At 47.9% G+C, this 26834-nt stretch overlaps 1 protein-coding gene across 1 annotated transcript in view; it reads left to right on the top strand.

Moving 5' to 3' along the window:
• The window catches only part of Panx1 (pannexin 1), a 42000-nt gene extending 36735 nt beyond the window's left edge, over nt 1-5265 (top strand). The window contains exons 3-5 of the mRNA XM_052752676.1: nt 1244-1464; nt 3056-3714; nt 4826-5265. Coding sequence (XP_052608636.1) covers nt 1244-1464; nt 3056-3714; nt 4826-4905 — 960 coding nt within the window. The 3' untranslated portion in view covers nt 4906-5265. The remainder of the gene's footprint in view (nt 1-1243; nt 1465-3055; nt 3715-4825) is intronic.
• Nucleotides 5266-26834: the final 21569 nt, after the last annotated feature.

The raw sequence follows: 26834 nt of genomic DNA, 5'->3' as shown, positions 1-26834 counted from the left end.
GGAACAATGTAACGTAATGCCGTGTAGAGCTGTAGCTTGGGGGTTACATTCTAACTGGGTCACTTGGGAGCTTTGGGACCTGGGGCCAGAAACCACTCCAGGCTTCCCCTCTCCTCTCCTCACAGGCCTGTGGGGCATCAGAAGGACCGACAGGAGGAAGCCCTGTTGTTAGTTTTCCCGGGGATCTCCGGTGCCTATGGCAGGCCAGGCGTCAGTCTTGTTTAGCATCTTCTCTGGAGTGACCCAGCTTCATCTTTATGACACCTGTATCACGTGACCACTTCAGAGCGGGAAACTGAGGGTCAGAGGCTTTGTGACTCATGGCCCAAGCCACAAGGCCACACTTCGGTGGAGCCCAGTGCTGCCGTCTTCCTGAGCTTCTAATTGGACTGAGTTCCAGGTCACCCTTCACTCTCCAGACATCCGAGTCCCCTCCTCCTCGCTCTGTGAGTCCACCAATCCTGGTGCCTCCCCGGGATTCTGTACCGTGGTTCTGTACTGTGGTGAGGCTTTGGTCTGTTCAGCTGGGAAGCTCCTTCCCTCCACACCCTGCAGGTTTTAGGTGCTTATTCTAGCTGCTTTACAGGACAGTTACCGGACCACTGACTCCAGAGGTTTTCATGATGTTTCTTTGGCATTTTCCCAGACTCCAAAGAAGTAAAAAGTAAAACAAAAAAACTAGAGCTTTAAACCAGAACAAATAAAAGGAAAAACAAGAACAACAACAAAACCTAGCAAAGGTCACTGTGACATTTACCTGTTTCTTAATTGTAGTTCTGCTGAGGAATTGCTGTATAGAATAGGGGAGTGAACTTTCTTCTTCTTCTTCTTCTTCTTCTTCTTCTTCTTCTTCTTCTTCTTCTTCTCCTCCTCCTCCTCCTCCTCCTCCTCCTCCTCCTCCTCCTTCCTCCTCCTCCTCCTCCTCCTCCTCCTCTTCCTCTCCTTCTCCTTCCCCTTCTCCTCTTCTTCTCAGAAGGAAATACTGTTCGTCTCCATGTAGTCACCAGTTCGTTCAAATTATGTCTGTTGATTGAAAAGGGTCACCTGTGGGTCAGAAATTGAAACAAGCAGTGATCGGCAGGCAGCAAGCTGGTGTCCATGAGTGACATGGGAATGCGATGTGTCCCCGATATGAGGACGAGAGCAGCTGCTGGCACAGTCAGGACGGCTTCCCAGCAAGCTGATGGCAGCTTCTTGCCGCTCTGAACGGGTGTGCTAACCATGACTGCCTCTTGCTCTCTAGTTCTTCCCGTACATCCTGCTGCTCTTTGCCATACTCCTGTACCTGCCCACGCTGTTCTGGCGCTTCGCAGCGGCTCCCCATCTCTGCTCAGACCTGAAGTTTATCATGGAAGAACTTGACAAAGTCTACAACCGTGCCATCAAGGCTGCCAAGAGTGCTCGGGACTTGGACCTGAGAGATGGACCTGGACCGCCAGGAGTGAATGAGAATGTGGGACAAAGGTAACAGCTCCAGAGAGCTGCTCATAGACCCTAGGATAAGTTCCCTGCCTTTTCTCCTGCCGGGCTGGCCCAGAGTGCTGACTGCCAAGAGTGGGAAGGGGTAGGTCGGAGTCTGCCATCAACTGACAGGGGACAACCTCACCCCCTCAACCTCACTGTCCTCGGGTCGGTGTTCCTTTCCCTGTCCAGTCTCAGCCTTTGAAAAGCAGTTCTCACAGGGGTGACAGATCAAAGTCACACATGTAGCTTGCTTGCTTTGATGTCCTGTAATGGGGAAGCCAGAGGATTCTGAGGCAGCCAAGCATGTAGAAAGGATGAGAGAAGCGGACCCAGAAGGTGGAGGCCCTGCCTTCTCACGTTCTTCCTCTGGCTCTGTCTTTGCTAGTAAGAACCATACCTGCGATAGTTGTCTTATTTCAAAAGTGCCTGCCATATTCCTGTCATAGCGTTTCTGTTGCTGTGATAAAATACCACGACCAAAGCAGCTTGAAGGGGAAAGGATTTATTTTAGCTAACGGTTCAACATTACAGTCCATGACTGAAAGAAATCAGGACAAAAACTCAAGCAGAGCAGGAACTGATGCACAGGCCATGGGGGAGTGCTGCTCACTGGCTTGCTCTTCATGGGTGGCTCAGCCTGCTTCCTTACAGCACCCAGAACTGCCAGTCCAGGGGTGGCCCCGCCTGCAGTGACTGGGCCCTCCCACCTCAGTCACCAACAAGAAAATGGAGCGCAGGCTTGTCCCAGGCACATCTGGTACGGGGCCTTCTCAACTGAGGTTCCCTCTGGTAAAATGACTCTAGCTTGTGTCATGTTGACATAAAACTGGCCAGCACAATTCCAGACTCAGTTTGAGTGCAGCATTATTAATTAACTGCATTTGTTTGCCCCTTTTTCTACCCCCTTATTTGTAGATATTAGATAAACACGCTCATGTAGTCTCTTGTGGGAGAGCCAGGGACCAAAACAATGCCATTTGGGTCCCCTGAGTTTCCCCAACCCTCCCTAGTAGAAGCATATGTGTTCTAGTAGGGCTTAAAATTTCTTTATTATGCATGCTTAGCTTGAGATTGTGGTTTATAAACCAACAATACTAAGCCAGCTGCTATTCTGGATCTGATAAATTAACAGACATTGAGCCCTGGGTACTAGGCATTGCCCTAAAAATTGTTAAGCATTAACTCACATTTAATCAACCAGATTGTCTTTAAAATATTAGAAGGGGACCTGGAGAGATGACTCAGCAGTTAAGGGCACTTGCTGCTCTTTCAGAGGGCCTGAGTGTGGTTCCCAGCATCCACATGTTGGCTTACAATTGTCTGTTACTCCAGTTCCAGGCATCTAACACCCTCTTCTGGCTCCCAAGGGCACTGCACACATGCAGGCAAAGTACTCATATAAAATTTTTAAATGTTTAAAATATCAAAGGAAAAAGAGGTTTTAAGCATGGTTTTATCCCCTAGTACCTGAGTGGACTTATAGTTAATGTGTTTGAAGTTTTCTGTGTGACGGTGTTGAACATGCCCGTGCCTTTGTCATTTGAGGAGACTGGCAGGGGTCTCAGTTAGTTTTGTTTGCTTTGTTTTTCAGTCTGTGGGAGATATCTGAAAGCCACTTCAAGTACCCAATCGTGGAGCAGTACTTGAAGACAAAGAAGAACTCTAATCATTTAATCGTGAAGTACATTAGCTGCCGGCTGGTGACATTTGTCGTCATATTGCTGGCATGTATCTACTTGAGCTATTACTTCAGCCTCTCCTCCCTCTCTGACGAGTTTCTGTGCAGCATCAAATCGGGCGTCCTGAGAAATGACAGCGCCATTCCTGACCGCTTCCAGTGCAAGCTCATCGCCGTCGGCATCTTCCAGCTGCTCAGCTTCATTAACCTCATAGTGTATGCTCTGCTGGCTCCTGTGGTCATCTACACGCTGTTCGTCCCGTTCCGGCAGAAGACAGATGTTCTCAAAGTGTATGAAATCCTGCCGACCTTTGATGTTCTACATTTCAAATCTGAAGGCTACAATGACTTGAGCCTCTACAACCTTTTTCTGGAAGAGAACATAAGTGAGCTCAAATCATACAAGTGTCTTAAGGTGCTGGAGAACATTAAAAGCAACGGGCAGGGCATCGACCCCATGCTGCTCCTGACCAACCTAGGCATGATCAAGATGGACGTCATTGATGGAAAAACTCCCATGTCCTCAGAGATCAAGGGAGAGGACCAGAGGAGCCGGACGGGGGAGTTCAAAGGTACGGTTGGCTCTCTGGACAGGCACACCTTTGCAGCAGTCTGGGCTGTCTTTACCCTGCCCGTCACTTGAACCACTGCGCCAGTGCTGTCCTGGGGGAGAGTGTGGGAACCCAAGTTTCCAAACAAGGATGAATCTGTGCTTCTCCCTCTGTCTGCCTCTCCGCCCTCTGGCTGCTCTGTCTGTGTCCTGTTCGCTGTCTCACGCTCCGCCTCTGTGTCTAGCACTCTTCTCGTTGTCTCTGTCTTGTCTTCCTGTCTGTACCTCCCGTCTCTTTGTCCTTCTCTGCCTTTCCTTCTCTTTAGTATCTGTTATTTGTTCTTTGACAAATTCGTACATGTTTACAGTATATCTTGATATCATAGCCAGCTTCTCCCAATCCATCCCCTTCTCTCCTTCCTATCTTTTTTTTAATGACCCACTGAGTCCAGTTAGTGCTGCCTGCAAAGGATGTTGATGACCGTGTTGGGTGTGTCTTGTGCAGGTCACCAGAGCTGCAGTGAGCTCATGAGCGCCAAGCCACATCGTGTTCAGATGCCCACATTTTGTCCCCCACCCCCTTTGCTCTTAATTTTCTTTCCTCTTTGTGGACGTTCCCTGAGCTCTGATTTAGGGGCTGGGGGGTCAGTATTGATGTCTCATTTAGGACTGAGCACTCCGCAGTCACATCACTTCCTCTCAGCACTTTCACCTGTTAGGAGTCTCTGCATTGACTGCAGCCCACTGCAGAAGGGAGGGTCTCTGGTCGAGGTTGAGGGCCACACTGATCTATGGGTAGAACCATAAATGTTTAGAAGGGAGTTGACAACATGTCCATTTAGCTTCTCTAGAACCTAGGGCCTCCTGAGCTATGGGCTTTGGATCATGTTTACTGTACAGGTGTGAATGCCCTCCTCAGGGGCAGGCCTCATATAACCCAGAGAGTGGTGCGTTACTCCCAAAGCCACCATTTGACTTTAAAAGGGAGTGTGTTGGCTCCTTGCCTTGACCTAACTTCACACTAAGCAGCAGACATGGTAAAACAGTGTGTGTGAGAAATCCTCCTCACAGCTGGGTAACACAAGTGCTTCCTGCTTTTCCTCCTTTCTAAATGATGGTTTCAATTTTGACAGATTTGGACCTGAGCAGTGATACTACAGCAAATAATGGAGAGAAGAACTCTCGACAGAGACTTCTGAATTCATCTTGCTAATGGTTTCGTTCTTGAATTTCGAGTCCGTGACTTCTGTAGCTGTTGGGTCTGTGGTTAGTTCGCTGTAAATGTTTTTGGTAGTGATATGGTGTGTGTCTTACCAGTCCCGAATAGACATAATGGCCAGTATTGTCATAGAAGAATGGGTTAGGAATGTCCTACAGACAAAATATGGAAATGAGTAAGTGGGCTTTGTTTGAAGCCCTCATTGAAGGGCAATTAAGAGCACTGAGCCTTCTAGAGAAACACCATTTTGGACTGATGGTGTTGGGAGACCTGGAGCTTCCAGAGAGCAAGCACTTTGAGGGATGTCTTATTTTATGAGATAATAATAAACATGCCAGAATATATTTAATAATGCCCTCTGTGTGCCCTTACTAAGGCTGTTGAACAAGAAAAGCATTCACTGGCCTACCAGCAAGGTTGGCCTGTGCATGGAAGCATCCTAAATTGGGTGTGACCTGGTGTCTCGACTCTTGTACTTGCAAACTCTCCTGTCACTTGCCAGCCTCAGCTAATTGTTGTCCTCTAACCACTGCTCACTGCCCTGTGGCCTCTGCAAGGACAGCAGGCTGAGGCAGTGCCGACTGAACGCAGCTAAGGAGACAGAGTTGTAGTGTGTCAGCTCACGTCGTGGTGACTCTTGGAAGGAAGGCTTCAGAAATAGCCTAGTGGGAAATCTGAATTTAGAGGTCATTGATAGATGTCATCAAGACATCTGAGACAGGAGAACAGCATTTTACTGAAGCACATTGACAGAACACAGGGAGGGACACTTTGCCCAATGGGAGCCGAACACGGAGCTGACACGAGAGTGACCTTTGCCATGCGTTTGGAGACAGATTGTTTATATTTAAGCACAACTTTCTAAATTGCAGATTAATTTATAGAATTGAGTTCATTTGAGAACATTCTAGCATTGATAAGAATTATAGAATAGATTATACACATGGGTAGTTAGGAAAGATATAAGCACTGCTTTGTAAACAGTTTGACTTTTTGTGTCATGTTCTCGCTTTGTAGCTCATGGTCTGCCCTTGGAATTACATCAATCTTCCTCGCTCAGCCTCCTTAGTGTAGGGATCACAGGTGTGAGTCATGAGGCCTGGCTTTATAAACATGCATGCTGACTTAGAAATCGTTAAAGCCTGTTCACATTCTGACCATGTGAACATGCTGTCCATTCACACTTTATATAAAAGCTCTTTAGTCTGCAGAGCTGCCCATTTTTAACACGTTGTTTACATAAAAGTCCTCAGGAACCACCCAGTTTACTTTTGGCCAATCTGAGGGACAATTGTTTACCTAATCTAATTGCTTTATGGTGAGGTGAGAAGTTACATTGGCTGTCTGCCTTTGGGAATGTACAGAGAAGCAGATTTTTCTTGTACTTCCATGGCAGTTTCTGAGTTGGAAAGCTCATATAAATATCAAGAGTGTACTGGGTGCTGTGAATGGCATTGTTCCAGGATACGTCTTTCTGTTGAGTTAGAGTATGACTGTGACATGGTAACTAAGGAACTGATTTCATACATTTTTACATTGTTGTGTTGGAGACATTTCATTACAATTCTCTACAGTATGTCTGTGTGGGTTTTGTTCTTTTTTTTTTTTTTTTTTTTAATGACCTTTAAAATCTTTTTCTAGGATGTGGATTTTTTTTTCAAAAAGCATCATCTTTCTTGTAGCATAACTTGTATTTTGAGGCAGTAAAAATTATATTTTATTTGAGGAGGTCAGGAACTCTCTGAGCTTAGCCATGTGCAGTCCTTTGGTTAGAAAGTGTGCTTGGGGTCCTCAGCCTCTGTTTCAGTTCACCCTCCCATGCTCACTCTGAGCTACGGTAGGACCCATGGCATCCTAGGCATCACACTTGGTACTGGCTGTGACATATATGAATAGGCAGGTCCTGTATTGAGGGCATCAGAGCCTAGCAATATGCAGCAAAGACATGGGCAGGTACTAAGAGACGATAGAATTCCCACAGTAAAGACCCTTCCAGAAGGTAGAAAATCCTCCGTGTTATCGGGAGGAGCCTTATTGTCTGGTCCCCCTGCCCTAAGTTGCATTGCTGGTGATTTATGGTGTCTGGTGTTTTCCTGGAGATAGACGACCAACTTCAGCTGTAAATCCTCTCTGGGCTGAAGTTCAGATAGAGCAGCACCTATGATTTTGAGCAGTTGAGCTGCAGCTGGCTTCTCTACTTCCCTTCCAGGACGTGGGGAGAAGCCCATGGGGTACGTGTATAGCTCCAAGGAGCTGGTAGACTGATGCCCAGTAGTGCACTTTGCCCTGGAGTTAACCCTCCCTCTGCTGGCTTTCTGACTTTGAGCACTTCTCCAGAGATGAGGAGGATGCTTTTGTAAGCACCTGTCCTTTTATTACAGACATACCAGGTCCTCAATGACCACAGTGAGGCCACTGACCTTGTTTCCAGTCTTAGTGAACCACTGAGGTTCCAAACCAGATCCACACAGTTGTGTGGTAGCGGAAGCAGCACTGATCATTCTGGGAGCAGTGTTCTGGCACATTTGCCATTTTACCAAGGGGCACGTAGAGCTCTCGAGAGGCCCCCCAGCTCTGGGTGGGAGCTATTTTTAAAGTTACAACAGAAACGTGTCTTGTAGCTTGTACTTGCTGACTAGCAAGCTGCTCACTGAGTAGGGTGTGCCTTGTGCTTGAGAAAGCTGCTGCCTTCAGCCTGAGACTTGGCTGTATGTTCACTTAATTGAGTCATATTTTTGAACTTCTGAGAGAATGCCTTATTGTTATTCACCTTCATTTCTAGACTCAGACACAAAGTCAGAATGAGGTGGGCAGCCTCTGGCCTGGAGTGACCGGGCAACCAGCATTGACATTGTTTTCTCTGGAGTCATGAGGCTAGCACCTTCCAGTTTTCTTCCCTGTTGAGAGTCTCTGGAGTGCAGGGAGGATGGGCACAACATACAACTTATAGAACATCACCCTGCTTCACAGTGGCACTGTTAGGGGCTGAAACTTATAGAACATCACCCTGCTTCACAGTGGCACTGTTGGTTAGGGGCTGAAACTTATAGAACGTCACCCTGCTTCACAATGGCACTGTTAGGGGCTGAAACTTATAGAACATCACCCTGCTTCACAGTGGCACTGGTAGGGGCTGAAACTCCTGCTTGTTTGGTGGGTCTGTTTTGCATGTTTGTTTGTTTTTTTGGTTTGGTTTGGTTTGGTTTGGTTTTTTGAGACAAGGTTTCTCTGCATAGTTTTGGTACTTGTCCTGGATCTCGCTCTGTAGACTAGGCTGGCCTTGAACTCACAGAGATCCACTTGGCTCTGCCTCTGGAGTGCTGGGATTAAAGGCATGCGCCACCGCCTCCTGGCTGCATGTATGTTTTAACGTGTATATTCCCACCCGAGACCTAGCTCCTGTGGCTTTGTTCCTGTGAAGGACAGGTGGCTACACCTTTCAGGACACACGTGCTGCCGGGTTAAATCCGCAAGTGTCAGAGCAGCACAAATAGATCTACAAAGGTCTAGAGTTTTGATTCGTAACTGTATCACCAACTCTTAAGTCAGCGGCCGAGACACACCAGGCACTTGAGTGAGCGAGCAAGGGGACGGGAGGAAGCCTAGTTTGTTGGCATCTAGGATCTGCTTTAATGGGCATGCGGTCCTCCACAGAAGAGAGGGTAGTGGGAAGGCTCCTTCCACTGACTAGTAGGAGGAGTAGTGTGGCAGACAGACAGACAGCCTTTCCCTGGAAGCTGGCTTTTGATGTGGAATGAGTCATGACCACTTTCCAAGTTCAGCATAAGTTCAAGGTTGTCCTGCAGTGACTAGGAAGTGGGAGTTTTGAAGATCCTGGTCTCAGCAGTACAGAATAAACCCCTTAAAGAAGCCGTGGATTAAAATATGCCATTGCCAATTAATGGTTTGTCTTCGGGCCCTGAGATGAATGATCGCCTTTGGGGCGATCATTGGCATTTTGGACTTTTTTCTCACAAGAACGAAACCTCTTTAACAAGATTGACAAAGAGGCTATTGTGTGAAAAGTGAAATATAATAGATGCTAATTTGTAGTTCACTTTCCTCCTGCGTTAAATTACACGATTGTGTTTCTGGATCTCTAGCTGTGGAGCACGTTGTCGCTGAAGCTTGTAGATTTGAATGAGTGATTGTTCTTGGGTTTCTGAAAGGTACCAAGTTTCTTGTGTCTTGGGGCACTTTTTCCCTTGCTCAGCCACAGGAGAAAACTGTAGGATTCTGCAGTGTGACAAGCATTCCCTAGAAAAATAGATACAATCAGCTCCACTTTTTAACAAGTTGGCCTTTTTAAAATGCCATAATTGCAATTTGATCCATTCAGAACAGTGGAGTTCTATGTATAATTTAAATTTCCGTGTGTGCGTGTGTGTGTGTGTGTGTGTGTGTGTGTGTGTGTATTTGGGGGGGGCATTGCGTCAGGGTTTCTCTGTGTAGCCAGGCTACAGAATTTTTTGCTTTTGTTTTTGTTTGTTGTTTGTTTTTGTTTTTATGGGTTTTTTGTTGTTGTTGTTTTGAGAGAAGGTTTCTCTGTGTAGCCTTGGCTGTCCTGGAACTTACTCTATAGACCAGGCTGGCCTCCAACTTAGAGATCCACTTAGTTCTGCCTCCCAAGTGCTGGTATTAAACACTTGTGCCATTGTGCCCAGCTAAGTTAAGTTTCTAATGACTAAATGTTTCTGAAACCTTCCAAGAAAAATATGTATGTTCCTTTTGCTGTGTCATTTGGTAAAACTGCTGAGCCAGTGAAGAACAACTTGAAACGTAAGTTCATCTTCGGTTTTGTTCCACAAAGTTCAAAAGATGATGGTGTCAGAAAACAGTCTTGTAAAGAACACATCAGAAGCTTGTCCCTCTGCTGAACTCCTTGGTGCTTCCGTGGCAGGTGCTTGGCCCCACTCTGCTCACGTTCATCCAAAGAGGGGGAGGGCTCTCAGTCAAGGCTGTTGTGTCTGCAGACAACAGCAAACGGTGCTGTAGTTCTGTGCTGTGCTGTGTCCCTAAATAAAATGTTTCTAAGTAACAAAGAGTCGTGGCCTTTCCTACCTTCTTTGGGAGTGCCTTCACTGAAGATGGAGCAGAGGATGGTCTCCCAATGCCTTGAGGCTCATCCCTGTCTGGTGATGTGTGACATTCGGGAGTCTCCACGACACTTGCTCAAATCCAGCTGGCAGTATCTGACGGAAGTCCTTGATAAAAGGCCCACAGGCCGGGGTTTATAAAGTGTGACATTTGTATTGTCTGGTTGAAAGCTGTTGGGACTGCGTGCAGATGGACATGAGCTGGCCTGCTCCAGAGGAGAACACGTCTACAATAGAAATTAATACACTTTGCAGGTTTCATAAAGCACAGGCCTGCAAAATCATAGCAGAGTTCACAGCATTCTTAAGCACTCTATAAATGCTTCCGGGTCCCCAGCTCTTCCCCAGGGATCTGTACGTTGCATTCATTTTCTGTTGCCCCATAACAAATAAGTGCATACTTAACAGCTCAGAGCACCCGTTGCTTGCCTTGCAGCTTTCTGTACCAGGAGTTTGGACGGAGCCTAGGCAGGCCCTCAGCTCAGGGTCCACAGGGTACAATCACTATGAGGATGATGGGTGGTGTTCCCTGGAGGCTGAGCTGCAGGAGAAACTGCTGACTATACCCTAGCCAGCTCTGCCACCTGCTCATCTCTTCAGGTTTTTGGCCCAGGTCCCTCCTCCAATCTGAAGTAGCAGCATGCCCCATTCCTTAATGGCCTTTCAGCCTTGGACACTTTGCTGTTGTCTCCTGTCCATTAAACAATCAGCTCTAATGTCCTCTGCAGGAAGTTCCCCCATGTTTCCCCTGACCCTCCTGTGCTGACACCCGTCCCTCTCACCAGCCTGAGAAGCCCACAGGCAGGTTGGTCTCTGCACTCCCAGCACCTAGTCCAATGCCCAGGTTCAGGGTTGCTAGCCCGAACACTGAACTCTGAGATTGCTGGGTGCAGAGGGGAGCACAGATGAGAAGTGAACTCTCCCCTGGGCCAGTTACTCATCTCTACTCATCTGTTTTGCCCCGTTTTAGGCAGCCAGGTCCACACCCCTGATTCGCCCACGTTAGTGATTGAGACCCAGACCCGGAAGCTTTCTGAAACACTCCCCACTCCCCGGTCTTGGCAGTGGTGTTTCCTGTTCACACTTGTGCTCACTGCCCTGCACAGCCAGTCTCATTTTCCTTTCTAAGGGTTCCAACATCCCACATTGCTATTTGAGAGTGTAGCTGAATGTTCTAGTGTCTTCTGTTTCTGTGACAAAAAGTACTCAACAGGGAAGAAAGGGTTTATTTGGGCTTATGGGTCCAGAGGGACCAAGTCCATTGTCATGGCAACAGACAGGGGAGGTGGTATGGCAGGAGAAGGAATCGGACTGATCATATTTCATCTGCGGATGGGAAACAGAATCGGGAGTGGGGTGAGGCTGTAAAATCTCAGAGCAACTCTGTTGTATTTCCTCCAGCAAAGATCCTCTTCCCAAAAGTTACATAACCTCCCTGAACACCGCCACTGGCTGGGACCAAGTGTGCAGAAACGTGAGCCCATGGGGGACAGTTCTCTTCACACCACAGCAGGCACAGCCCCAGTTGGAGTGCTGATGCCGTTTCAGTAAGAAAGGGGCGCCTGTGCTCAGTCTGTGTCCATCCAGCCAGGCTTATCTGTGACAGTCCCTCCTGGCAGCTGCTGACCTGGGCCCACAGCTCTGGGCTCTTCCCGATGAAACTGAGTTATGGAAGCTAAACTATAGAACTGAGAAATATTCAACTTACACCCTCAAATAACAGTTGTGTTCTGGCAGCCCCTTCATGAAAGCAAAGCCAAGGAAGCGCATGTGGCATTCCTTTGTGTTCCAGCAGAGATGGGGCAGGTAGGCCCTCGGGGACAAGGGGGCAGGCCTGACAGTGGATGGCGGTCAAGACATCCCTTTCCAGAGCCGGTTTCCAAAGTTTCCATGTGTCTTTTCTCAGACACACAAAAAAATGAAAATGAGGAACTAAAGTGCTGTCTGAATCACTTCCAACCCCCAGAAATGAGATCTGCAGTACCTGTAAGTGAAGATGGCCGTATAGAACCCAAGCTTCCATGGAAACTTCAGGAACATAAAAGGAAATGTTCTAACGGTAATTTCAGAGGTAAGGACATTCGGAGATTTTAGCATTTCTCTCATTCGTTCTGAATATGAGAAGTGCCTGTTACAAAGGAAACATCGCCAAGTACAGAGACCCTCGAGGCCCTTCATCATCTGAGCACTTTACAAATACCATCTCCTTGAGAGGAGAAGTTTCATTTTAGAAAAAAGAAATTGCCCAAAACTCTGGCTGCTGCAAGAGGAAGCAGGAAGAAAATTTAAAAAAAAAAAAAAAAAGTAAGCTACACGTATAATCCGTTTGGGAGAACTTGTCCAGTGTGATGCAATGGAAGACACACGTAGTTTTCAAATTTCTTAGCCATATAAAGAAATGAAATGAACAAAATGAATGTTAGCCATCATCCTAACTAACTGAATAACCCAGAATATTAGTTCATCATAACATTTAAATGAGAAATGCTGGGGTGTTTTACATCTTTTGTACCAAACTTGATTAAGTCCGACATACATTTTTGGCTTGCAATGCATCTTGTTTGAGGCTGGCCTCATTTAAATAAAGGGCTCAGGAGCACATGTGGCTGGTGGCTGTTATGTTCACAGAGCATGTCCAAATAGATTGCACTGTGTTCTCACCTAGTGATACCACTACGTTTTTCTCCTTTCTGAAAGATCTGTCCCTGTCCGTGGATTTAGTTAACGGAGGCACATTACCTTGAAACCTGACAATTCTCTGGGGACTTATACATGCTTGAGGTGAGATGCATATTAAATACCTCTTGCCTTTGATGCATGTTAGCCTACAGCAGGGGCTTCTAAGAGCTGTGGCTACGGCTGCAAGCCCTTCACCATTTGCCCCAAGTGTTCATTTGTGTGTGGACTTCTTTCTCCTCTCATACACTATAAGTGCTGGTAGTTAAATCGTGGTGCCTTCATCATCTTTGACCATTAAGGCACGATAAGGCAATAATTATCCAGGACCTCTGCAATGAGTTTGGAAGCCTTGGAAATGGGACTTTGCAGGAAGTATTGAACCCAATCCCAAATACAGTATGGTCAAGTGAGTTAGATACCCAAGAAGTGGGGTAGACTCAGAAGTGGGAACAAGCAGGACAAGATGAGTCACCTTCCTACAGGGTGAGGGGATCAGACACTCCTGGTGAGAGGCAGATGTGGGGCCTTGATCGGACATGGAAGGGGATCAGGTACCATGGAGGGTTCTTGCCAAGAGTAGATTTGACAAGTTCACTAAAGGGACCTAGGGGAAGGCTCACTGGCCAAGGGGAGAATCTTCAGCTACCCCAGCCTCAGACTGGTCACTTGCAGAGCACAAGCTGAAGGGGGACTTTGGGGAGAAAACTCAAAGCTTTTACCCACTGGGGGCAAGCCACAGTGCCTGTCATTGTCCCCACGGGAGCCTGGGTGGAGGTGGGCAGCGGCACTAACAGCACACGAAGAGGACCAATTCGTAGATACTGATTTAGTGATTGACTCAAAGCACCGCTTAGACTGCCCGTTTGCCAAGCTTGACTTGTCACCAGAAACAGAAAGACCTGGAGAATTAGCTGGAACAATGGGTAGTGGCCCTTAACAACCTGCTGGCTGCCCCACCTTGTGGTTTGGGGTAGAAAATGAGATTACAAAGTGGACCCAGGACTGAAGCCTTGTGGGAGCTATTCTGGCTTCGGTCCACCAGGACAGGTCTCTTCCACTCCCATTGGTTATCCCAGAAAGACTCCCACAACACACCACAGCAGAGTCCTTCTCGGGGGAGCCGGTGCCAGACCCTGTTCCCGTAGGTGACAGCTGCACCCTATGGTCTGCCCTGGCAGGCTCGGGGACTGAAGGATTTAAGAGAACACTCTGAAAGGGGAAACTTGAGAGTGTGCAGCTGGAGACTGTTCTGGATTTCTTTGCACACACAAATCACTGACTGTGGTAGAGAGGAGCTCATGAGTTTGCAGTTAGACACATGGCATCAAACCTCAGAGTGATGTGGCCCTGTGTGACCTCAGCGACCCTTGGTCTATTATCTGTAGGATGGAATAGGCTCACAGGCTTCCGGTTTACTTCAACTGTGAAGTTAACTGTGAACATACAGAAAGCTGAAAGAAAAAGAGAAAAAAAAAAAAGCCAAAACAGCAAAATAGAGAAATGTTATGTGTGTGCTCCACACAGCTGTGCTCAGTGGTGCCCTCACATAATGATATTGTTGTATCAAAACAGGAAATACCAACCCATTGATCCAATCTACACTACAGACTCCCGTAGGGCCTGCCCAGTTTGGGGCACATTTACATGCATATGTATGCATGTGTGTGTGTGTGTGCCTGCATGTGAGTTCCAATGGAAATAAAGGACCATTCATGCCGCAAAAGGACTCCTTCACGCTACCCCTCGCAGAGTCATGCCCAACCCTGCCCCAGGTGACCGCCATCACTTCTCCAGCTCTGTCGCTCTCACTTGGAGGATGCCATACTAACGGAATCAAAGTCTATAACCCTCCGGGACTGACCTTTCAATCAGTGTACTAATGCCCCTGAGCCCCATCTGTACACACACTAATGGGTCACTTCTTTTGTTGCTGAATAGTGTTCTGCACAGTTCTTGTGAGCATCCCACAGAGGACCCAAAGATGCCACGGGCACGGGGCTAAGGGCATAGCAGGTCTCTTTTCCTGGCAGCAGCTCTGAGCTGTTGCTGGATATAAAGGCCAGCTTGAGAGGTCATCTCCAGAGCCGTGAACCCCCCTCCCTTCCTTTACCTTCCCTTGTGAAGCTTGGTAGTTAGACCTTAGCCAGTACTTCACCTTACTTTTAGAGCCAAGGACAGTAAGCCCAGAGAGGTGAGCAGGCCAGGAAGAGACCCCAGGCTGTTTGCTCGCACCTCAGATCTTTCTTCTACACTGTGTCTGCTTCTGGACCTGCAGTTGATACCAGCCGGCGAATCTGCTGCATGGCCCCAGCTAGTCTGCAGAGTACTTTGCTGGGCGGCACTCAGGAGCACTGATCAAGTTGGCGTGGAGAGTCAGGATGCTTGGCTTCCCCTAGACATCAAGACCCTATGCGGAAAAAACCTTCAGTACTTTAAACTCTGTTCAAAGATGAGATTAACATCCATTTAACAGATTTTTTCAAACCCCTCCTGTACTAAGCGTCTGGCTCACAGTGTTTCCTAGGAATAATGATAGGGAAAGTAAGGAAGCTCAGCTGCAGAAGCCTGGCCACCAGAGGACATTCCCCAGAATCCTTCTGAAAAGCCTAACCCTCTACCTTCCCCATTTTAGAAGAGGGGGGGGACTCAGAACAGGACACCCCCTCACAAGCTCACACACTAACTAATGACAAGACTTAGACCAGGCTTCATCCTCAGCTCAGTGTCTGCTGAGGGTCCGCCTGTACCTGTGGGTGATATGGTGTCAGGAGCTGAGGTCCATGTGCACAGAAGAGGCACACCAGCTCTACTTTGCTGAAGAACATGGGTTGGAAACAATGATGAGCTCTGGAAAGCATTCTGATGTTGGCTGGATTGTCAGGGAGCAGAAAGGCATTGTTGGCAGCAGAGGCTGGAAACCGATTCACCGAAGGGGAGAGGAGGAGGACTGGAGGTCTCCTCAGACCTTGTAGACAGTAGCCCCCAACCTGGTGGCATGAATATGGGATCCCAACACCCCTGGGGCAAAATGGGAGCAAGAGAATCAGCCAACTAGCTGGGAGCATGCAACACAGTCACAGAAACAGAGAGATCCACCTCAACAAGATGGAAGGCAAGAACTGACTTCTGAAAGGTCTGAGCACTGTGGTTTTTGTTTGTTTGTTTGTTTCGTTTTGTTTTTTCTAGGTAAGAAGGTCACAGGAGGTAAATACTTGGCTTTTATCCATAATTTCACAGAGGGGTAGTTTTTCCAGTGAGCAGCTTGAACTACATCTCTGAAGTGTACTAGTCTGTGTTTCTGGAATCTATTTCTTCTCCCTAGACAGGAAAATAAGGGAACAAGCATTTCCCAAGCACTAACGTACCAGGCATTTAAACACACAGATTAGGTCTTCACCATCTAATAAGCACATTCTGTTCCTCTTGGGTGAAGCACCCTAGGAATATCTTCTCCCCATAGGCTGCCTGTGAGTGCTGGGTGACCTTGGCTCCTGGCTCTTCTAGGCTTCCGTTTCTTCTTGGGTCTCATCTCACAAGACTCAAAGGTATTGTTGAGAATTAAAGTAGATCAAATAAAGACATCAAGCCCAGAGTCAGCATTCACCAAGCACTAGGACTGTTATGTCAACTAAACCATATTTGATTTGAAAACTAAAGGATTCCAAGTTATGGGGACAGATTTCTCATATAAGATCAGCAAAAGGAGGCTCAGTTTGGGTTTTGACACTAGAAAATCTGGTTTGGGCTCTTCTAACATCTGAGTTGGCCTTGAGAATCACAGTGTCTGTTTTTCAGGGTTGTTACCTGGTGAGATGGTACACTTGACACTCAGAGGGCGCTCTGCAGATAGGATCGGTATGCTTGTTTGTTTAGAGACAGGGTCTCAGGTAGTTCAGCCTGGTTTCCAATTTGCTATGCAGCTAAAGATGATCTTGAACTTCTCTCCCTGCCTCCACCTCTAAAGTGCTTAGATTACAGGCCTGGAACACTGTGCCTGGCGTATTCAGTGCTAGGCAGCAGATTTAGTGTTGTGCATGCTACACAAGCACTATAGTGAGCTGCAGCCCCTGCCACAGAGAGTAGCTTTCTGTCTGCATCAGAAACAACTGTAAATGCAGAGCAAGGCATTTGGAATTTCAAGGGTGGGAAATCCGTCTTGGGGAAGAGCCCTGGAAGGGGCAGTTGCTGAGAGAGGCTTGACCTTCCCTGCTGCAGAGAAGTCTACCCTGCTTCACTGGGGGTTTTATCTCCTGGCCCTGCCCCAGGGGAAGCAAAGACTGGGCAGATGGGTGAGGGTGGTGTGGGTATTGGCAAAGCGGCCCAGGAATAGTTTTGACTCAGAGAACCCTAGAGAATAAACCAGATGGGCAAGAACCTCCCCCAGCCTGAGATGGGAGGTTGGAGGAGCAGGAGGGAGAGAGAAAGCCCCTCCCCCAGGCTTGCCCCTCCCCCAGGCCTTGCACAATGCTGCCTAGATAATGCAGAGGACCTGCTCCTGCCTTGTATCATGCAGGGATCCAAGACCAGGGTCTCTGGGCATACGCCTTGCCTGGTGACTTTGCCAGGGGGTGGATCCCCAAATATTCACTTTATTTTTAGTTTTGAAGGATGAGGCAAGGATGACATATTCACCACATAAATACTTTTTGAAGTGAAAGGAAATTCAGAGAACATTGAAATGATTGGAGCTCTGAAGTCCTGCCTGTTGCTGCCGCTGCCCCACTCAGGCTCAGCCTTCGAGAGGGACTGCCTGTCTTCTGGGTCACATGGGTTTCTCTGCTCCACCCTAAGCAGGTACTCCAGACATCCGCCTTGCCGGGCCCTGAGTGACTTAAGTCTGGACTGCTTAGGATGGGAGAGAGTGTCAGAACTCTCCATGCACATATTAAAGCGCATTTCCTACCAGGGTACAGTGGTCCTGGACTGAGGGGGTCATGAAGGGGATAAAGCAAGGGAGGATAAAGGAAGGAGGGAAAGATTGGGAGACGGAAGGAGAGAGGAAAGGAGGAAAGAGGAGAAAGGAGAAAGGTGGGGGGAGAAGGGGGGACGAAAAGATCACATGACCAGATGGGAAGCCAGATTGTAATTCAGGAGTCAGGATCAGCTTTTCTGACAACTCATTCTTGTGAGAACCAACACGGGTCTCACAAGTCCAGCTGGTCCCTCTAGAGGACATCACCCAAGTGACCTTAAGGGTCTTCCACCAGACCCACCTGGTGAAAATCCACCACCTTTCACACCACCACACTGGGGACTAAGCTCCCCACATGAACGTTGAGGGGATCAAACCCATCCGAGCCTCAGGAAGGCCCACGTTGAAACCTATTGTCAATTCCTCTCCTCCCAGGTGAAGCCTCAGTGGCCTGCCCCAGCCTCACTGTCCACCTGATCCTAAACAGGCCTCCTCCAAAACCCAGGGTGTGTCAGTATTACCTGTGACCTAAGGACCACCATTCCTGAGCATGTGGGTGTGCTCCTAAAAATGTTCCTGGGCTCCTCTGCAGACCCAGAGCTAGAGTCAGGGGTTCTGGGGCAAGGCTGAGGATTTGTGTTGTAAACTACCATCCTGTGCTGCAGCAAGGAGAGAGCAGCTGAGGGGAGGGGAGGATTGTTCCAAGGGATCAGAGCTGCCAACGCCTATTGATTAGAAAGAGCATGGAGGAACAATGAGAGTCCTTGAGGACCCTTGGACTTCAGCCCAGCTAGCTGCTTGGGCCCCTTCATCCAAAGGTTCCTGTGTCTTCCTCAGTCCTGGAGAGAGACAGATCTCCAGTGTTATGAATTATTATGAGTGTGTGGGGCAGGGGCATGATGGGACCCCAAGGGTACCTTGCGAGTGCAGGGAAACATGCTGGTGTGTTGGGCAAATGGAGTGGCGGGGTGGCGGGCAACCCACTCCATGTGGGCATGGCGGCGGGTGGACGTTCACAACCCAGAGGCTGTATCCACGTGGAAATGTTTATTATAATAGAGAGAAGAGAAGACAGGAAAGAGTGAGATGGAGCGGGCAGGTCAATGGATGCACACCTTGTGGGAGAGGAGGGAGAGAGGGAGAGAAGGGGGTGGAAGAAAGGGACGGAGTTTTCCTTAAAAAAGACTTTTACGTCAGGACACAGGGTGGCACCAAGGGGCGGGATCAGAATATTAACATTTAGTCCCATCCAGGATGCGTTCATTCACAGAAACAGCCACGCAGCACCAGCCTGGGTTTTCAGCTGCCTACCCCGGTCCAAGAGACAAGCATCTCGGATTCGACACCCCTTCTCTGAGACTAGCCAGTCCTGAATAGGGCTCTGCCGGTGTGAGTTCTCTTCCTTAGTTACCAGTGAGCTGAGGAGTCAGGATTCAGAGTCAGCTCAGTCTCTGACCTCCCTGTAAGAACTGTAATCCCATTCTCGACGTAACCACCTTCCAAATGCACACCCTCAGATGCCATCCCATTAGGAACTAGGGCCTTCACTTATGAATACAAGGACACAACCTTCAGGCCACAACACTGATGTCACCTCATGTTATCCTATGAGTCAATCACACCATTTTACAGAAACAGAAGCTAGAACTAAGGCAGGGAATGGAAGTAGAGCAGAGGTGGGTATGGGCAAAAGAAGCCACCTTCTTACTTATATTGAGATGGTAATAGGGCAGCTGGTAGCTGTATCATAAATGGTCCATGCAGAGGAAAGCAGTCGGGCCTGCCTCCTGCAATGCAGGTCTCAGAAGCTGAGCAGGGCTGGCAGGGCCCAGCGCAGGGAAGAGGCCCCACAAATGATGCCGCTGAACCACTGTCTGGTTAGATGCCCCTTCCAATCCCCGAAAGACCAGATGCCTATGGCACCCAGTATAGCCCGTGGCAACTGGAGACCTGTGAAGGGTTGTAGTGGTAACGCCTGCTCTACCACCACCTGTTCACCATGTCCGCGGGAGGGGCTGTGGATCAAAAAACAGAGACAAGAGACAGCCGGTCATTCGCCTCAGCAGAATGCCAAATGCCGTTTATTGAAGGAGGGAGGAGGCCTTAAATACAGGCTTACAGCACAATGGGAGAACCCCGGAGGGCAGAAGTTCGCTACTGATGTTCTACATACTTGTATCTAAGCTGTTAATGCCCAATATGCAGGATACACAGACAAGGAACTTCCTGTAAGCATTCAAGAGGGTGGAAACTGGCAGGGAATCAGCATAGGGAGGACATCAAGGTCAAGGTCGGCAAGCAAGGCAACAGCTACCCAAAATGGGGGCCAGGGCCCTATGAAGGTGTTCTGATGGAAGCCAGCCCCTGGCACCCTAGCATCCCTATACCCAAAGAGTCTAGGATGTTTTGGTGGAAGATCCACCTCAACTCCCCTCCCCCATCTCTTTCCCCAAACCTGTCCCTTCAAAGCCTGCCAAACACGGCTCCTCCCCCAGAGATGCTCAAGACCACTCCCACAGGGTATTTAAGCTGCATCCCCTTAAAACAGACATGTGGTTTTCCCGTCTCTTGTCCCCATCTCTTCTCTGGGGCACTAGGGAATCACCCAGGGATGCTTTACCCATTAAACTGGGGCTTTTTCTAATGCAGTCTGACTTGGTTGCTGAGTTGGCAGAGGGGCCTATTGTGGTGCAAAACCCTTTCAAAGGGGTCGTACCGAAGGCTCCAGTGCAGCCCTGGCAGAAGCTCCGAGGATCAAATGGAAGTCCCACTCCATCACGGTGACTTGCAGGCGTTAGGTGGCCACCGCTGCCCATGAAAGTGTCTTCTTTCCATTTTCCAGTCAAGAGGATGGGAAGTAAGCATGATGCAAAGGCTTGCTGGTCTAACTGAGAATCCACGCTTTCCCCGGTGTTGGAGATTTCAGGTTCCAGGCTCACCCTCTGACTCGCAAAGGAAATCTCTGTGGTGTTCCCTGGAAAAAGCTTGTCTCACTACTCTGCATGTAATTCTGAGTCTCTCATGTGCCTCAGGGCATATTAATACCCAGCATGTGCTGGACCTTTGTAATACACTTAGCAAAGGCCATGAAGCCTAAAACTAATGGGACAAGAGCTGCCTCCATGGCTGTTAAGACTAGAGGAAGGGACCCAACAGAGGACAAGATCGGCCTTTCCTGCTGAGAGTTTTGCACACCCTCACCAGAGCTGCCTAATGCTTATCCTACAGTTTAATCTTGATGGTTTAGCTATGAATATGTCAAATTCACCATTCTCCGTGGAACACTCAGATCTGTCCCATCTCTGTAGGGCTGATGACAAAGTACCATAGAAAGTAACAGTGTCGTGTGATTAAAACATCTTTTATGGTTAAAGTCAAGGGGAATGAGACTTCTTCCCTCATAAACATCCTCAGATTCACCACTCCCAACAGCCCCATAAATTATACCACAATTTGAGTATGAGTATGCTGTAAGGCGAATTGCTAAACGGTCTTGTTAATAAAAAACCCGGAGCCAGATATTGGGGTAAAAACTGAGAGATCAGGGAAGCAGAAAGAAGCCAGCCACGTTCTTATCGCTAGAAATCCTCGGCCAAAGAGAGCCCTCCTTCCTGTATACCCTGCCTATGTGCCTTCTGTCCCTGCCCTCTTACTTCCTCTCTCCGCCCAGCTACATCACTTTCCGTCTGTCTGTACAGACCTCCAGACAGCCATGGTTAGTGCTGGGATTAAAGGCATGTGCTGCCATGCCTGGCTCTGTTCCCAGTGTAGCCTTGAACTCACAGAGACTGGATGGATCTCTGCCTCCTGAATGCTAGGATTAAAGGCGTGTGCTACCACTGCCTGACTTCTATGTTTACTATAGTGGCTGTCTTTTTCCTCTGATCCTCAGATAAGCTTTATTGGGGTGCACAAGTAAAATGTCACCACAGTATGCCCTCTATATAAATTCAGTTTCATAACAAAACTTTAGCCCATGCTTTACTGACTACAGCTGTTCCAAATTCTTCCAACAATACCAGGGGCTGCCGGGGTTCTGTTAAGATAGCCAGACCCATCGGGCCAGCCAGCAATCGCTGTGCAGTCCTGCGTAGCGGGTGGCAGCTGAGAAGGCTGTCTGCCTCTCTGAATCGCACTCAACTTTGGCCACTTACAGAGTGAATTTGTCACAGGGAACTGGCCACACCCACACCACACCGGTGATGCACCCTGGGTCACCTTCATCTCTGTATAACATCTCCACCCCCTGCTCCACTCTGATGAGCTCAGCTGCAACACCAAGCTGGATTCACAAATGACACTCAGAACTCCTTGTTGATTTAGTGACTGATTCTGTTACTATGGAAACCACCAACTTCTAGTGTAACTGTGGGACTCTGACTTGATGCTGACTTTCTCAGTTTGTTTCTCTGTCTGGGTCAGAAGGAACAACTGGGAGCAGAAATGGTGGGAATGAGCCGGGCGGTGGTGGCGCACGCCTTTAATCCCAGCACTCGGGAGGCAGAGCCAGGCGGATCTCTGTGAGTTCGAGGCCAGCCTGGACTACAGAGCGAGATCCAGGAAAGGCGCAAAGCTACACAGAGAAACCCTGTCTCGAAAAACCAAAAAAAAAAAAAAAAGAAATGGTGGGAATGGTAATAAACCCCAGTGACAGTGTTCAGTAGCCCTAGCAGGGGGAAACCCATCAGACACAGCCCTTTGGGTGGGTATAGGCACAGAGCACTAAGTTCACACTAGACATGGGTTCACGTCTTGGTGAGCCACCACATCAGGCTGTATTGACTGGATGATTAAGCCCTCAGAGCGGTCGAGGGCACTGCTTCATGCACTGGTGGCTTTGAGGCATTGGTACCCCTCTGCATTTATTAGGATGAGATCTTTACAATTCATTTCTTTCTTCCTTCTCTCAGGGCTTTGGCCCAAGATGTTATCCACGCTCATCACAGATTATCACTACATCTTCAGCAACATTTCTGTTTCAATCATCCACCCACCCGTTCATTCATTCACATACTTATATACATAGTCATGTCTTCATTAAATACTGTCTAAATGTTACTATGCCCCCAAGGACTATGTTATCAGGTAGGAGTATAAAGATGGATAAAACAGTTACCTCTACCTCTCCCCCATGTGACAATAAGCAAGAAAGTAACCATCCACAAACCAGGGAGTGGGTCCTCAGCAGAAACCACATGTGTCTCCTAGTGCTTTGATTTGGGGGTGCCCAGCATCTAAGCTATGAAAAATAAATGTTTGCTGTTTAGCAACTTGAACTAAGTAGATAAGCAAACAGTTGTGAAAAAACACCATCATGTAACACAAAAATGTACGTGCCAATGCTGGGAACTTGACTCCCTTTCATAGGAGAGAAAACCTTCAAGTGTAAAAAATACAATTCTAGTCTGATCCTCTTACTTAAAAACAAAAAAAACAAGAAGTTGCTGAGCAAAAAAGTAGCCTTTCCCCAGTACCCTGCTAGGTGGCCTAGGTACATAAGGATATGACCTGGCCAAAAGCAAACAAAAAATAGTGGTTAGAGCCACATCCCAGCCCATGTTTATCATTCTGGCTCTCCAAGGTCCTGTCTCCAAGACTGAATAGTAGGTTTCTGGGGAAATTAAACAGCAAGGACCAGATTGATAGCTGAATAAGCCCAGGCCCCCATCTCTAAAGAGACACTCCTGAGATCTGACATTTTTACCGTATGAGTCAGCTAGTTGGAACTGACCATGGGGTAGAGGAGAGATGGATGGTATGAATAGCTAGTGGGCACCTGACTGTCCTAGGCCCAGAATGCATAAGTACAGAAAGCGGAGCCAGCTGTAATGCCATGTGCTGGGGTGGGGCCAGGGTCAGGGCTTGATTCACTTGCATTCCCTGACCTTCTGCCATTAGAGGAAGCTAAAGTGATCCAGTAGGTGGAATTGGGGTCTGGTCCAGGTATACTGAGACAACCCAATGACGAACCCACATACAGCTGTTATTGGTTGTTTCTGCTCTTTTGGGGGGCCTGCCACCTAGCTCCTAAATAAAGCACACACGGAGGTTTGTCCTTAATTATAAATGCCCAGCCTTAGCTTGGATTGTTGCTAGCCAGCTTTCCTTAACTTTAAACTATCCCATCTATCTTTGCCTCTGGGCTTTTATCTTTCTCTTACTTTCTGTAAATCTTACTCTTACTCTGTGGCTTGCTGTGTAGCCGGGTGGCTGGCCCCAGGAGTCCTCTTCCTTCTCTCGATCCTTCTTTTCAATTCTCTCTTCCCAGATTTCTCCTTCTATATATTCTCTCTGCCTTCCAGCCCCACCTATCCTTTCTCCTGCCTCTTGGCCATTCAGCTCTTTTTTTTGTTTTTTTTTTTGGTTTTTTGAGACAGGGTTTCTCTGTGTAGCTTTGCGCCTTTCCTGGAACTCATTTGGAAGCCCAGGCTGGCCTCGAACTCACAGAGATCCGCCTGGCTCTGCCTCCTGAGTGCTGGGATTAAAGGCGTGCGCCACTACCCGCCCGGCCCATTCAGCTCTTTATTAGACCCGCAGGTGTTTTAGGCAGGCAAAGTAACATAGCTTCACAGGGTTAAACAAATGCAACATAAACAAAAACACACCTTAAAATAATGTTCTACAACATATAGCACAGTGGCTAGTGCACGAAGCCACATGTGTTGCAGATATTATTGCTTCCAATAGTGATAACAGACACTCAGGTCACAAATGATCAACACAAATCGTCCATGGTTATTTTCATTATAAATATTGTATACAGGGAATGACTTTAAAAGCCAACTTTGGTAACAATATGGTAGGTAGAATGGGGAGATTTACTGCCTGCATCGAACCTCAATGGGACAACTACCTATGACCAACAGATAGTAGCTCTGCAGAGCCGGGAGACTAGTGCAGATGCTCTAGCACATCGTACATCATCACAACAACAAACTTTGACAGCAGATATGCTGCAGTGAATAAGCAGGGCTTTTTCACTGGACCCACATCGTCTCTAAGGTGGTGTATCAGCAGAGACGTTCTTGGCCTGAAGTTTCTATAGTGAATGGTGTCCAGTTCCCTCAGCCCTGCACCATGCTGTCTAAGAGACTTACTCCCTCTCACCTCACCAGATTACTTCAGCGCTCAGTGCAGATGAGAGGCTGGAGGCAAGGAAGAGAGGCTACAGATCTTAATTACTTCCCAGACTCCATCAGAAAAAGCCTCCTAGTAAGGAGGTTGGGACATCTCACCTGTTTCCCCACTCAAAATGACCCACAGATACCCTGAGTGCTCTGAACCTTCCCTTCAGTGATGCTTAATCTTGACTGTCAGCTTGAGGGGAGATCGAATCAACAACAAGACCTGCTTCTGGGTGGCTCTGTGAGGGCATTTTCACGAAAGACTCACAGAGGGGAGAAGACCCACCCCCAAAGAGGCAGTGCCTCTGGAAGGCATCCTTCAGAGAATAAGGAGTGCTGCTTGCTTGCCTTTGCTTCTCACTGGTGAGTGCATCTTATCCTGTGAGGACATTAGATTCCAACGTCTCCAGCCTTCCAGTGGGGACTGAAGGTCAGCAGCTCTCCAAGACTTCTCCAGGCCTTCAGCACCAGATGGGAACTACTGAGGTATTTAGCTTTGTGGACCAAGCAGCTACTGGGTTACCAGTCTTTCCAATGTCTAGACAGCTGTTGCTGAACTAGCCAGCCTATCAGTTGTAAGACATTCTAGTAAATTCCATTTTGTAATATAAGGACATTCTGCTGGTTTTGCTCTTTGCTGATGATGCCTTCCCAGGCCATTTCCTCAAGTGTACCCTGTGATGGTGAGTGCATCTCAGTGTGGCAGAAGTGGGGGAAAGGTCACAAAATTGGGCACTTCAGAGCCATCATCCTGAGGGACCAAAAGAGAGGCTCTCTATACTTTGTTTTGCTTTGTGGGATCAAGGGACACACAAACCTAATTTCCTTCCAAGAAGAAACATGCAGTGTGGACTGAGCAGATCCATCAAAAAGGCTTGAGAGTGCCTTGGAATGCTTAGCTGATGATTGGTGTGTTCCTCTATTGAAGACAGTAAAGACTGAAAAGAAGTGACTATTTCTTCAAATGTGCAGACAGTAACTCGACTTTCCAGGAACGTGAAGAAACATCAACAAAAAAATGACACTAGCAAAGTAGCACAATAGCACGCTCCATAGCGCACTCAAAGAAACGGAGATCTGGTGGTTAACTGACAACGAATTCAAACAACTGCTTCCAGGCAGCTCAGCAAGCTGCAGGAGAACATAGGTGGATGGTGCGTGCTCACGTCACAGATCAGGAAGCAGGAGTGGACAGGAGCCAGGGCCAGGCTGTACAACCTCAGGGCTGAGCCCCAGAATCCCATTGCCTTCAGCAACTCTCCTAAACTGTGGGCTTTCAGGTGTAAGTTTACAAAAATATTGACAGGGACATAGGTAGATGGGACAACAGCATCAGGTAAACAATGTATGAACAAAAATAAAGGTTCAAGAAAGGGTTAAACAAGCTCTGGAACTGAAGAATAATAAGGCATTGTCTTAGTTAGGGTTTCTATTGCTGTGATGAAACACCATGACCAAAAACAACTTGGGGAGGAAAGGGGTTATTTGGCTTACACTTCCAAATCACTGTTCCTCACTGAAGGAAGTCAGGACAGGAACTCAAACGGGGCAGGATTCTGGAGGCGGGAGCTGATGCAGAGGCCATGGAGGGGAGCTGCTTACTGGCTTGCTAATCATGGCTTGCTCAGCCTGCTTCCTTATAGAACCCAGGACCACCAGCCCGGGGATGGCACCACCCACAGTGGGCTGGGCCCTCCCCATCAATCACTAATTAAGAAAATACCCTACAGCTGGATCTTTGGAGGCATTTTTCTCAGTTGAGGTCTCCTCCTTCCAGATGACACCATCTTGTGTCAAGTCAATATAAAACTCTCCAGGACAGTCATAAAATGGAAAAGTATAATATTTAATTTTAATATGCACTTGGTGAAGAAGAAAGCAAGTCAAGATAGGTCATGTGACAGTACCCAGTCAGAAGAGAAAAAAGAAAAAGAGAAAATACCGAAAACAATTGAAGAAAGCCTCCAAGAAGGACAGCTGTAATCAGTCTGTTGTGGAGGCCTCAGAGGCAGGACAGAAGGGGTGCAGAGAACTACCTTAGAGAAATAATGGCCGAAACTCTTAAATCGAGGGAGAGCTGTGAGCATACAGGAACTGAAGACTAAAAAGATC

This window comes from Peromyscus californicus, unplaced genomic scaffold (genome assembly GCF_007827085.1).
Source record: "Peromyscus californicus insignis strain IS unplaced genomic scaffold, ASM782708v3 Scaffold_11__1_contigs__length_118956290, whole genome shotgun sequence".
NCBI classification, from domain to species: domain Eukaryota; kingdom Metazoa; phylum Chordata; class Mammalia; order Rodentia; family Cricetidae; genus Peromyscus; species Peromyscus californicus.
Note: the sequence above shows the minus strand (reverse complement) of the source record. Positions and strands in the feature narration are given on the sequence as shown.